At 43.5% G+C, this 13,987-nt stretch overlaps 1 protein-coding gene across 3 annotated transcripts in view; it reads left to right on the top strand.

The window, feature by feature from the left end:
* Positions 1-13,987, top strand: part of nckipsd (NCK interacting protein with SH3 domain) — a 286,417-nt gene that overhangs the window by 162,522 nt on the left and 109,908 nt on the right. For 2 of the 3 annotated variants that reach the window (XM_072280767.1, XM_072280769.1), the window contains 2 exons: positions 12,843-12,981; positions 13,761-13,841. In XM_072280767.1, coding sequence (XP_072136868.1) covers positions 12,843-12,981; positions 13,761-13,841 — 220 coding nt within the window. The remainder of the gene's footprint in view (positions 1-12,842; positions 12,982-13,760; positions 13,842-13,987) is intronic. The other variant, XM_072280768.1, reaches the window with a different exon arrangement.

Here is a 13,987-nt window from a genome sequence, read left to right on the forward strand (position 1 = left end):
AAAACCCCATTAACATTATAGGAAATTATTTTTACCAATTCAGTTTGCATTTTTCTCTAGTAGAAAAAAAACACTCTCCTTTTCTAACCAAACAGTAAGCAATCCCTTCTCAACAGTAAACCAAGACATATAACACCCTAGACATTTTTGAACGTGCAACATTTGAAAATTTTTCCCGACTTCCCACAGTGAGGCCTGAGCACCGACCCGCCTCAGTTCAGAGGGATAACCTCTATCTTCACCCTGTGTTAGAGGGCCCTCAGCGGTTTGAATAATCATAGAGAATTTTCTCCTATTTATGTCTCGACCATATTGCTATCATTCAAGTTATTCCGTCTAGTTTATTTTCAGTTACCAGTTTTCATTTTACCTTTAAGTCCGATTTACTCTTTTCAGTCATTTCTCTTAATTAATCTGTGTTCTCTGTACATTCGCGTCTGAATACTTGTAGCTTTTCCTTGTAGTTTGACACTCTGGTTCGTGTGGAGCGTCCTCGCCCCACTAACTGCCATGACTTCTGCCGAATCCTCTCCAGGAGCGAATCCGGCTGGGTGATAACTTTAATAGGTAGTCCCCGGTCCGCCAGGTCCAACGTTGCCTCCTCCACCGTAGCGTAAGTTTTTGTCCCTTCGTCGTAAAAGACTCTCAGCCGAGCTGGATACAGGGTCTGGAATCTGATGTTGTTTTCCTTCAGGACTCTCCGTGTTTCCGTGTATTCCTTCCGTCTGGCAAGAATCCCCGATGCGTAGTCGTGGTCTAAACTGATTTTACAGTTGTTCCACATGAAACCTTTCTTTTGCCATGCCCTTTTAAGCACCTCTTCCTTCGTTCTGTAACTGAGAAATCTGACCAGAATCGATCTGGGCTGGGCGCCTGCTGGAGGCTGTGGTGCCAACGCGCGGTGAGCTCTTTCTATCTGTAGGTCTTTTGCGGCTGGTATATCAAGGTTCTCTCTAAGTAGCTTCTCCACGAAGGGAATCGTCAATCCGGGTTTACCTTCAGTTCCTTCGGGAACTCCGTAAATCCTCACATTTTCCCTTCTCGAGCGGCCTTCTTGATCTATTAGTTTCCACTGGAGCTGGTCTTGCAGCTTCAGCATTTCTGCTATCACCTCCTCTGCGTTTTGTAGCTTCTCTTCAATTCCAACAATCCTCGCTTCGGCTTCATCTATCTGCGAGTTAGTTTTTACTATTTCTCCTTTAATATCTTCCAGCTGTTTGCTGTTATCTTGTCGGAACTCGCGAATCTCTCCAAGAATCAAGGACAGAGTCACTGATTCCCCCTCATTATCTCCGTCCTGGCTTGCCGTGGGGGAGCTAGGCCCGTCGCCTTGCTGCGTCTCTTTATGTTTATCAGCCTTCGGAGCGGACTTTGTAATCTTGTTCTTAGACATCATCCTTGCCCCTTTTATTAATATAGTTATGCAATATTAAGTATTTGTCTAAATTCGATTATGGGGCAGTTTACCTTCTTTTTTGTCGAGAGACCTTTTCCTTACGCCGCCATTCCCTTGATGACCCGGAAGTCCCCCATCGCTCTTCAGACTTTCAATAACAAAAGCAGCCCTCCACCATCACCCTCTGTCCCTGTCTCCAGTTTGCCTCGGAGTCTATACACTCTCACCATTTGGACCAGTCTCTTATGTGGGACCTTGCCAAAAACCTGTAAACCAGATTAATGTCTCCTTAAACTCAAATAAGCTAGTCAGACAGATTTGTTTGTGAATGATTCTAAGTTGGCTCTCCCTGATCAAAACCCTGCCTTTCCTGTTGTAGGTTAATTCTGTCCCTCAAACTTTTGCCAATTATTTCCCAACCATTGGCCTGACTGGTTTATTTCTGCTTTCTTTCTTGACTGAAGTTACTACATTTACAGTCGTATAGCGACCTCATCTATGACCAGCAAAGTTTTGGGTATCTCCATCAGGCCCCAGCAAACTCCTCCCTTGCTTCCGTAGCAGCCTGTAATGCATCTTATCATTGGGAATTTATCAAGCTTTCTGCCTAAAAATACAGCTAATACCTATTAAATGCTCTGGAAATTCACTGTTCTAACTGAAATCCCCAACTTCCTCCTCAGTGAATACAGATAAAAGGTAATTCATTAATATTTTGTTGTGTCCTCTGACAAATGCTGATTGCCTGTTTTGATCCTAATAGGTCCAGCTTTTCGTGGTTATTTGTTGTTTTTAATGTACTTATTAAGTACCTTGGGTACTTTTCTTAAAATACCAGTGATCACAGCCACTCTTTGCCTTTTTCATTTCTTTTTAAAGAACCTCCTTCACTCTCTGTACTCCTGAAGGGCTTCCCCCATCTTCAGTGCTCTGTAGCTACCATACTCTTCCTTTTTATTTCTTTATGAATATTCCTTAACATCCTGTGTTTCCAGTTTCACTGTCCTTGCCATTGACTGTTGTTAAAAAACTTTGCCCTGAACTCATTTGCTTTTAAAAGTTTTCCAATTCCCAAAAGTAGATTTACCTGGAAGTCGCTGCTACTAGTTGACTTTTACCATCTCCCGTATAATGTTGAAATTGGCCTTCCCTCAATTAAGACACTTAATATCTAGGCTGTCCTATCTCTTTCCATAATTACTTTGAAACTTTGAGTTGTGGTCATTATCAATAAAATGCTCACATGGACAGTTCATCCAATTGCCTGCATTTCTCTAGGAATGGGTTAACACTATCCTATCCCAAGTAGGAATATCCATGGTTGAGCACAGCAGCCTGTCCATAAGACATTGGAGCAGAATTCGGCCATTCAGCCCATCAAGTCCACTCCACCATTTCATTATGGCTGATCCCGGATCCCATTCAACCCCATACACCTGCTATCTCACCATATGCCCCGACCAATCAGGAAGTTATCAACTTCCGCTTTAAATATACTCATGGACTGTGCCTCCACCTCAGTCTGTGGCAGAGTATTCCACAGATTCACCACTTTTTAATCTAAATAATTCTTCCTTGCTTCTTTTCTAAAAGGTCGCCACTCAATTTTGAGACTGTGCCCTCTAGTTCTGGATACTTTCACCAGAAGAAACACCCTGTCACATTCACCTTATCTAGTCCTTTAAATATTCGGTAGATTTCAATGAGATCCCCACACATTCTTCATATGTTCTCTTCATTCTTGGAAACCATCTCTGGACTGTTTAATAACAATACACCCTTTCTGAGATAAGAAGCCAATGCTGACAGCTGTTGACAATGCTCCAAGTTGTGGCCTGACTAGTGTCTTATAAATCTGCAGCATATTACCTCCTTGTTTTTTTATTCTATTTCCCTTGAAATAAATGCCAACATTGAATTTGCCTTTGTTACCACAGACTCAACCTGTAAATGAACCCTCTGGGAGTCTTGCACGAGGACTCCTAAGTCCTTTTGCACCTCTGGTGTTTGAATTTTCTCCCCATTTAGATAATAGTCTGCGCTATTGTTCCTTTTACCAAAATGCATTATAAGACCATAAGGTATAGGAGCAGAAGTAGGCCATTCAGCCCATTAAGTCTGCTTCGCCATTCAGTCATGGGCTGATCCAATTCTTCCAGTCATCCCCACTCCCCTGTCATCTCCCCATGTCCTGGCTAATCAAGAACCTATCTATCACTGCCTTAAATACACCCGATGACTTGGCCTCCACAGCTTCTCATGGCAATAAATTCCACAGATTTACCACCCTCTGACTAAAGTAATTTCTCCACATCTCTGTCCTAAATGGACGTCCTTCAATCCTGAAGATGTGCCCTCTTGTCCTAGAATCCCCTACCATGGGAAATACCTTTGCCATATCTAATCTGTTCAGACCTTTTAATGTTCCGAATGTTTATATGAGATCCCCCCTGTATTCCCTGGAGTTCTCCTGAACTCCAGGGAATACAGCCCAAGAGCTGCCAGACATTCCTCATAAGGTCACCCTGTCATTCCTGGAATCATCCTCATGAATCTTCTCTGAACCCTCTCCAATATCAGTATATCCTTTCTAAAATAAGAAGCCCAAACCTGCATACAATACTCCAAATGTGGTCTCACGAATGCCTTATACAGCCTCAACATCACATCCCTGCTCTTATATTCTGTATCTCCAGAAATGAATGTCAACATTGCATTCGCCTTCTTCACCACCGACTCAACCTGGAGGTTAACCTTTAGGGTATCCTGCATTAGAACTCCCAAGTCCCTTTGCATCTCTGCCTTTTGAATTCTCTCCCCATCTAAATAATGGTCTTCCCATTTATTTCTTCCACCAAAGTGAATGGCCATACATTTTCCAATATTGTATTTCATTTGCTACTTATTTGCCCATTCCCTTTAACTATCTAAGTCTCTCTGCAGGCTCTCTGTTTCCTCAACACTACCCACTTCTCCACCTATCTTTGTATCATTGGCAAATATAGCCACAAATACATTAATCCCATACTCCAAATCATGGACATACATCGTAAAAAGCAGCAGTCCCGACACCGGCCCCTATGGAATTCCACTGGTAACCGGCAGCCAGCCAGAATAGGATCCCTTTATTCCCACTCTCTGTTTTCTGCCAATCAGCCAGTGCTCCACCCATGCTTGTAACTTCCCTGTAATTCCACAGGCTCTCATCTTACTAAGCAGCCTCATGTGCAGCACCTTATCAAAGACCTTCTGTAAATCCAAGTACACCACACCTACTGCATCTCCTTTGTCTACCCTGCTTGTAATCTCCTCAAAAAAATTGCAGGAGGTTAGACAGGCAGGTCTTTCCTTTCAGGAAACCATGCTGGCTTTGTCCTCCAGGCATTCTGTCATCTCATCCCTAACAAGTGGTTCCAACAACTTCCCAACCTCTGAAGTCAGGCTAACAGGTCTATAGTTTTTTTTCTGCTGCCTCCCACCCTTCTTAAATAGCGGAGTAACATTTGCAATTTTCCAGTCATCCGGTACAATGCCAGAATCTATCGATTCTTGAAAGATCATTGTTAATGCCTCCACAATCTCTCCAGCTAATTCCTTCAGAACCCGAGGGTGCATTCCATCAGGTTCAGGAGATTTATCCACCCTCAGACCATTAAGCTTCCTGAGCACCTTCTCAGTCGTAATTTTCATTGCAGATACTTCACTTCCCTGGCACTCTTGAATGTCCGGTATACTGCAGATGCCTTCCACTGTGAAGGCTGATGCAAAATTTTCTGTTGACTCTGCCATAGTTGGATGCATCAGCAAGGGAGATGAGACTGAGTACAGGGCTACAGTAGGAAACTTTGTCACGTGGTGTGAGCAGAATTATCTACAGCTTAATGCGAAAAAGACTAAGGAGCTGGTGGTAGACCTGAGGAGAACTAAGGTACTGGTGACCCCTGTTTCCATCCAGGGGGTCAGTGTGGACATGGTGGAGGATTACAAATACCTGGGGATACGAATTGACAAGGGCCAGACAAGGGAGATGCAGTGGATGTTATATATTTGGATTTTCAGAAGGCCTTTGACAAGGTACCACTCATGAGGCTACTTAACAAGATAAGAGCCCATGGAATTACGGGAAAGTTACATACGTGGATAGAGCATTGGCTGATTGGCAGGAAACAGAGAGTGGGAATAAAAGGATCCTATTCTGGTTGGCTGCCAATTACCAGTGGTGTTCCACAGGGGTCCATGTTGGGGCCACTTCTTTTTACATTGTACATCAACGATTTGAATTATGGAATAGATGGCTTTGTGGCTAAGTTTGCTGATGATAGGAAGATAGGTGGAGGGGCCGATAGTGCTGAGGAAACGGAGAGTCTGCAGAGAGACTTGGATAGATTGGAAGAATGGGCAGAGAAGTGGCAAGTGAAGTACGATGTTGGAAAGTGTATGGTTATGCACTTTGGCAGAAAAAATAAACGGGCAGACTATTATTTAAATGGGGAAAGATTTCAAAGTTCTGGGACCTGGGAGTCCTCGTACAGGATACCCTTAAGGTTAACCTCCAGGTTGAGTCAGTAGTGAAGAAGGCGAATGCAATGTTGGCATTCATTTGTAGAGGAATAGAGTATAGGAGCAGGGATGTGATGTTGAGGCTCTATAAGGCGCTGGTGAGACCTCACTTGGAGTACTGTGGGCAGTTTTGGTCTCCTTATTTAAGGAAGGATGTGCTGACGTTGGAGAGGGTACAGAGAAGATTCACGAGAATGATTCCGGGAATGAGAGGGTTAACATATGAGGAACGTTTGTCCGCTCTTGGACTGTATTCCTTGGAGTTTAGAAGAATGAGGGGAGACCTCATAGAAACATTTCGAATGTTGAAAAGCATGGACAGAGTGGATGTGGCAAAGTTGTTTCCCATGATGGGGGAGTCTAGTATGAGAGGGCGTGACTTAAGGATTGAAGGGCGCCCATTCAAAACAGAAATGCGAAGAAATTTTTTTAGTCAGAGGGTTGTGAACCTATGGAATTTGTTGCCACGGGCAGCAGTGGAGGCCAAGTCATTGGATGTATTTAAGGCAGAGATTGTTAGGTATCTGAGTAGCCAGGGCATCAAAGGTTATGGTGAGAAGGCGGGGGGGGGATGGGACTAAATGGGAGAATGGATCAGCTCATGATAAAATGGCGGAGCAGACTCAATGGGGCAAATGGCCGACTTCTGCTCCTTTGTCTTATGGCCTTATGGTCTATTTCCTGAGGAGACTGAGGTCCTTTAACATCTGCCGGATGATGCTGAGGATGTTCTACGAGTCTGTGGTGGCCAGTGTTATCATGTTTGCTGTTGTGTGCTGGGGCAGCAGGCTGAGGGTAGCAGACACCAACAGAATCAACAAACTCATTCGTAAGGCCAGTGATGTTGTGGGGACGGAACTGGACTCTCTGACGGTGGTGTCTGAAAAGAGGGTGCTGTCCAAGTTGCATGCCATCTTGGTCAATGTCTCCCATCCACTACATAATGTACTGGGTGGGCACAGGAGTACATTCAGCCAGAGACTCATTCCACCGAGATGCAACACAGAGCGTCGTAGGAAGTCATTCCTGCCTGTGGGCCATCAAACTTTACAACTCCTCCCTTGGAGAGTCAGGCACCCTGAGCCAATAGGCTGGTCCTGGACTTATTTCCTGGCCTGCTGAACGGATCCTGACCCGGATCTGGACCGTACCCTCCAAATATCCGGACCTGCCTCTCGTTTTTTTTGCACTACCTTACTTCCCATTTTTCTATTTTCTATTTATGATTTATAATTAAAATTTTTAATATTTACCAATTTTAACTGTTTTTAATATTATTAATATTTAATATTTGTAATCCAGGGAGTGTGAAGCGCAGATTCAAATATCGCTGTGATAATTGCACGTTCTAGTACTAATTGTTTGGCGACAATAAAGTATAAAGTACATTACTATTTAACTATTTATGGTTTTATTACTATTTAATTATTTATGGTGCAACTGTCACGAAAACCAATTTCTCCCGGATCAATAAATTATGACTATGACTAAAATATGCATTCCGTTCCTCTGCCATCTCTGCACCTCTCATTACAATATCTCCAGCAACATTTTCTATTGATCCTATATCTACCCTTGACTTTCTTTTACCCTTTACATACTTAAAAAAGCTTTTAGTGTCTTCTTTTAGGTTGCCAGCTTCCTTTCATAATTTATCTTTTCCTTCCTGATGACCTTCTTGGTTTCCTTCTGCAAGTTTTTAAAAGCTTCCCAATTCTCTATCTTCCCTCTAGCTTTGGCTTCTACGTATGCCCCTCTTTTGCTTTTACTTTGGCTCTGACTTCACTTGTCAGCCACGGTAGTGTCCTCCTTCCATTTGAAAATTTCTTCTTATTTGGAATATATCTGTCTTGCACTTCCCTCATTTTTCGCAGAAACTCCAGCCTTTGCTGCTGTGCTGTCCTTCCTACTAGTGTCCCTTTCCAGTCAACTTTGGCCAGTTCCCTTCTCATGTCATTGTAATTTACTTTATTCCACTAAAATACCGATACATTGGATGTCAGTTTCTCCTTCTCAAATTTCAAAGTGAACTCAAAGAAACATAGAAAACCTACAGCACAATACAGGCCCTTCGGCTCACAATGCTGTGCCAAACACGTACTTACTTTAGAAATTACCATAGCCCTCTATTTTTCTAAACTCCATGTACCTATCCAGGTGTCTCTAAAAAGACCCTATCATATCTGCCTCCACCACCATTGCCGGCAGCCTATTCCACGCACTCACCGCTCTCTGCATAAAAGAAACACTTACCCCTGACATCTCTGTACTGTACCTACTTCCAAGCACCTTAAAACTGTGCCCTCTCGTGTTAGCTAACTTGATCATATTGTGATCACTGTTCCTTAAGCTCTCTTATCACCTCCGGATCATTGCACAACACCAATCAGTACAGCCAACCACCTAGTGAGCTCAACAACAAGCTGTTCTAAAAAGCCATCCCTTAGACATTCTACAAATTCTCTATCTTGAGGTCCAGTACTAGCCTGGTTTTCCCAATCCACTTTCATGTTAAAATCCCCAATGATTATTGTGACATGGCCCTTCTGACACACCTTTTCTATCTTCTGCTGTAATTGGTAATCCACATCCCGGCTACTGTTTGGAGGCTTGTATACAATTGCCATTACGGTCCTTTTACCTTTGCCATTTCTTAACTCAACCCATAGAGACTCTACACCTTCCGATCCTATGTCGTCCCTTTCTAACGATTTAATATTATTTCTTATACACAGGGCTCACCAACCCCTCTGCCTACTAACCTATCTTTTTGATACACCATTGGGACGTTCAGCTCCCAATGGCAGCCATTCTTTAGCCAAGTTTCAGAGATGGCCACAACGTCACTCTTGCCAAACTAGCTGAATATCAAGATCCTCCATTTTATTTCTTGTGCTGCCTGCATTAAAATATAAAACTTACAGTCCAGTATTTGTTGCTTTCTGTTTTAACTACACCACACCTCTATTGCCCTGTAACTCATCCCACTGGCTGTGATTATGCCTCATCTCCTGCCTGTCCTTTCTATCATCTCTGTTGCATGCTATCTTTGATTTATTTCTGTTTTCCCCTTCCTCAGTCCTATCACTCTGGTTCCCATCCTCCTGCCAAATTAGTTCAACCCCTCCCTAACAGCTCTATTAAATTTCCCTACTGGGATATTGGACCCCTTTGGGTTCAGGTGTAACCCATCCTTTTTGTACAGGTCGTACACTACCTCCCCCAGAAGAGGCCTCAATGATCCAGGAATCTGAACCCCTGCCCCCTACACAAGTCTCTCAGCCATGCATTAATATGCCTGATCTTGCTATTCTTGTGCTCATTAACATGTGGCACAGGCAGCAATCCTGAGATTACTACTCTGGAGGTCCTGCTTTTCAGCTTCCTACTTAACTCCCTGAATTTTCTCTAAAGAACCTCTTCCCTTTTTCTACCTAGGTCATTGGTACCAAAGTGTACCAAGATTTCTGGCTGCTCACCCTCTCCCTTCAGAATACTTTGTACCTGATCCGAGATATCCCGTATCCTGGCACCTGGGAGGCAACACACCATGCAGGTATCTCTATCATGCTGACAGAACCTCCTGTCTGTTCCCCTCACTATGGAATCCCCTAAGACTACCTCATTCGTCATCTTCTCTCCCTTCTGCATCACGGAACCAGGCTCAGAGCCAGAGACCTGATTGCCGTGGTTGTCTTCTGTCAGTTCACCCCTCTTAACAGCATCCAAAACAAGATGATGATTACTGAGGAGGATGGCCACAGGGGTGCTCTCTACTATCTGAGCTCTTCCCTGACGGTCACATATGAGGCTAGGTTTCCCTCATATTTCATGTTTTTCCTTCTTACAACTTTTTTAGTTGCCTTTTGTTGGATTTTAAAAGCTTCCCAGTCATCCAAATTCCCACTCACTTTTGCTTCCTTGGCTTTTATGCAGTCCTTAACTCCCCTTGTCAGCCCTGCCATTTGAGAACTTCTTCCTGAATGCACTTCAAAAATTCTACACTTGCTGTTTTCCAGCCCCACATGTAATGCCTGAAACTTCTGTACCCTGGAATGTATTGCCCTTTTAATCTTATCATAAATCATGCAGCAAGGATACAGATCCTTTGGTCTAACCAGACCATGCTGATCATGGTGCCCACCCAGCTAGTTCCAATTGAACTACTACTACTACGTCGACTCAGGCCTAGGGCCAGCGTCGGGCACGATGACGGACTCTCCACTTCTCCCTCTCCCTCATCAGAGTGTTCAGTTCATCTACATTAGCTGCGCTGCTGTCTTCTAGGAGCACATTGACCATCGTCTTGGGAGGGCACCCAGGGTTCATCCTCCAATGCTTGGGCTCCCATATGATGACTAGCCTGGCAGGTAGCTCAAGGTGGTGTAGGCAGTGCCCTGCTAGTTGCAGTCTTTTCGCCTCGATTTTAGTAGTAGGTCATCAGAGAGCTCAACGTTTGTCATGTGCTGTTGCCAACTCACGTCAAGGGCCATCCGGAGCATTCGTGTATAGCAACCATCTAGAGACTTTTGCATAGTCTTGGTGAGTGTCCACGTCTCGCATCCATACGTGAGAATGAGCTTTATGACTGCTATGAAGATCCTCTTTTTAAGCTGTCTGGTCAGGTTTGACTTCCAGATTTCCTTCATGTTGTTCATAGCCCTCCATGCCAGCGTCTTCCGTACCTTTATGTCCTTCTCCGAACTCATCATTCTTGACCCGAGATACTTGAAGTCAAAGACTTTCTTAATGGTATCATTCTTTACGGTCTTGAGAGTACCTTCATTACAGTTAATTGCCATATACTCTGTCTTTTTAGCGTTTAGGTGAAGTCGAACTTTATTGCACTCAATTTCCACTTTTGTTAGTAGCTGCTGTGCTTCCTCCATCTGGTCATAGAGCAGGACTATGTCATCTGCGAAATCAAGATCTGTGAGCGTAACTGGTCTGACCCTTTTGGCTTGTCCTGGTTTTATGGTAAAACCAAGCTTGTCATGGTCTTTGGTAGCTTGACGTAGAGCGTTATCAAGGACGATTATAAAGATATATGGTGCCAGAGTGTCTCCTTGCAGCACACCAGCTAGGAGCTCGAACACTGCTGTTTCTCTGTTTGGTGATACAACTTTCGCCATGGTTTTGGTATAGCTGGACTCTATTGCTCTCAGTAGACGGTCTGGTATTCCATAAGCTTTCAGGATCTTCAGCATTTCACCTTGGTGGATGGAGTCAATCATATATCATCTAAGATACAAGTCAAGCTGATACCACGGTACTTATCTGTCTTCGTGAGGGATCCAGACTTGGGGACTGGGATGATGTTCGAGAGTGACCACTGTTCTGGTTTATCACCTTTCATCAGTGCCGTATTACATATGTCCAACAAGATGTCATCCAGGTCGCAGTTCTTCAGGACATCTGGTGGTATCCCATCTGGTCCAGCACTCCTGCCCTGTTTGAGTGCATATTTGGCCTTCTTCAGTTCCTCAATGGTGAATGGGCTGTCGTCGATGTCAACTTGCGTTAGTATCGTGGTTCCACTTGAAGGCTATATCTTTCTAAGCTTCACCCCTCTATGTGCTTCTTAAATACTTTATACTTTATCGTCGCCAAACAATTGGTACTAGAACGTACGATCATCACAGCGATACTTGATTCTGCGCTTCACACTCCCTGGATTACAAATATTAAAAATAGTTAAAATTAGTAAATATTAAAAATTTTAATTTTATATCATAAATAGAAAATAGAAAAATGGGAAGTAAGGTAGTGCAAAACAACCGAGAAGCAAGTCCAGATATTTGGAGGGTACGGCCCAGATCCGGGTCAGGATCCATTCAGCAGTCTTATCACAGGTGGAAAGAAGCTGTTCCCAAATCTGGCCGTACTCCTGAACCTTCTCCCGGAGTGAAGAGGGTCGACAAGTGTGTTGGCTGGGTGGGTCGTGTCCTTGATTATCCTGGCAGAACTGCTCCGACAGTGTGCGGCATAAACTGAGTCCACGGACGGAAGATTGGTTTGTGTGATGTGCTGCGCCGTGTTCACGATCTTCTGCAGCTTCTTTCGGTCTTGGACAGGACAACTTCCATTACCAGGTTGTGACGCACCCTAGAAGAATGCTTTCTACAGTGCATCTATAAAAATTAGTGAGGGTTTTAGGGGACAGGCCAAATTTCTTTAGCTTTCTCAGGAAGTAAAGGTGCTGGTGGGCCTTCTTGGTAGTGAACTCTGCTTGGTTGGTCCAAGTCAGGTCATTTGTGATATTGACCCCGAGGAACTTAAAGCTTTTGACCTGTTCCACTTGCGCACTATCAATGTAAATTGGGTCGTGCGGTCCGCTACTCCTTCTGAAGTCAACAACCAATTCCTTCGTCTTGCTGACGTTGAGGGATAGGTTATTGTCTTTGCACCATGCCACCAGGTTCTTAAATTCCTGTCTGTACTCAAACTCATCATTACCCGAGATGCGGCCTACAATTATTATGTCATCAGCAAACTTATATATTGAGTTTGATGGATAAAAATGTTACCATTTTACCAATTACTCCCTGTAGTAACAATATACTCACTACCCTCAACATGAAAAAGTTACCCTTCTGGTCCCTGAAGGAAATCTTTTCCTTCAAACCTTACACCTATATTTTGGACTCACTTACCCTTTGGAAAAAAACTGTTGCCACCCATTTTATCTGTGCCTCTCATAATCTTAACACCTCTTTCAGGTTGCCTCTCATTCTCTTTGTTCTGAAGAATACAGCTCCTGCCTGATCAACCTGTCCCTATGGTCCTGACTAGAGAATGTATCAAATGCTGGAAAGGTGAAAAGAAAATGACAATCAACAGTATTGTATTTGTTGTATGACTTACACTTTGTTCTATTATGCCAAAGGAACACAGGGTAGCATTGAGGTTGTTCCTACTGAAATGCTTTGGAGCCATGTGCAATTTGGATGCAGCCATCATCTCCACATTGTCAAACTCTGTGCTACCAATGGAACTTGCACGGGATATGCAATCTGACACCAAAGGTAGGCTTGTGTATTGGGGAATTAACGGATTATGGCTAAAGAGGACTCTGAGCTGGAAACACATGAAGTGTTCACATTTATACTTTGGAGAAGCTGATGTTGATAATAGCTACTCTAATAACATATTTGAACAGGGAGCTAAGGTAACCATGTATGAAGATGTGTAAATTCATGATTGTCCCTCCATTTCCCCAATCTTTAATCTCCACTAGATTATTTCATGTAAAGAGCCAATGTGGCATCAATGAGTTGTGAATTTCAAGGTTCTGTTGTATCTGTAACGCTAGTTTAATGAATTGAGCTGAGAGTGGGGTGTGATGTGTGAATGCTAATGAGGGACAACAATGTATCTACAGCCTGTGTGTATTCATGTTTCTGGAGGGGAGGTTATGTCGAGGCAGAGCCTGGAGATGTCAGGTAGCTCAATGCATTGTGCAGTGATTTTATCTGTAGATGAAGACAAGCTTTTCACTGTATCATTGTGTATATGTCTTACACAAACCAAACCAAACAAAGCAAAGCACTGTATCTGCTATACAAAGAATCTTAGCTCAGTGTCTACATAATGAGTGCTAACTGAAAGTGACTTTTGGAGAATAATGTTCTCATCCTTTGGTGAGCTTGTCTGGATGAGAGTGAAAAGCTAATGTGGATCGGTGCAGACATCACAGGGTTTGCTGGCTGACAAATGACAGTCTAAATTCAGAAAACTGTAGTTGTGATAGTTAAAACTGGCCAGAAATGGCTGCAGTGTTTGATTGCATTTTCTTTTCCTGCAGAGCACCAGAAGCTGTGTTACTCTGCATTGCTGCTGACCATGGTGTTTTCCATGGGGGAGCCATTACCATATCATCATTATGGTAGGTAAAACATTCCAGAATTCATAGGACTGCATACGTGATAGTATTCGGTTTACTGACTGCAAAGCTGTAAACTCAAATGAAGATCTATCTATATCTATGTGATATAGATCAGGGGTCCCCAACCTTTTTTGCACTGTGGACCA

This window comes from Mobula birostris, chromosome 16, assembly GCF_030028105.1.
Source record: "Mobula birostris isolate sMobBir1 chromosome 16, sMobBir1.hap1, whole genome shotgun sequence".
Taxonomy (NCBI): domain Eukaryota; kingdom Metazoa; phylum Chordata; class Chondrichthyes; order Myliobatiformes; family Myliobatidae; genus Mobula; species Mobula birostris.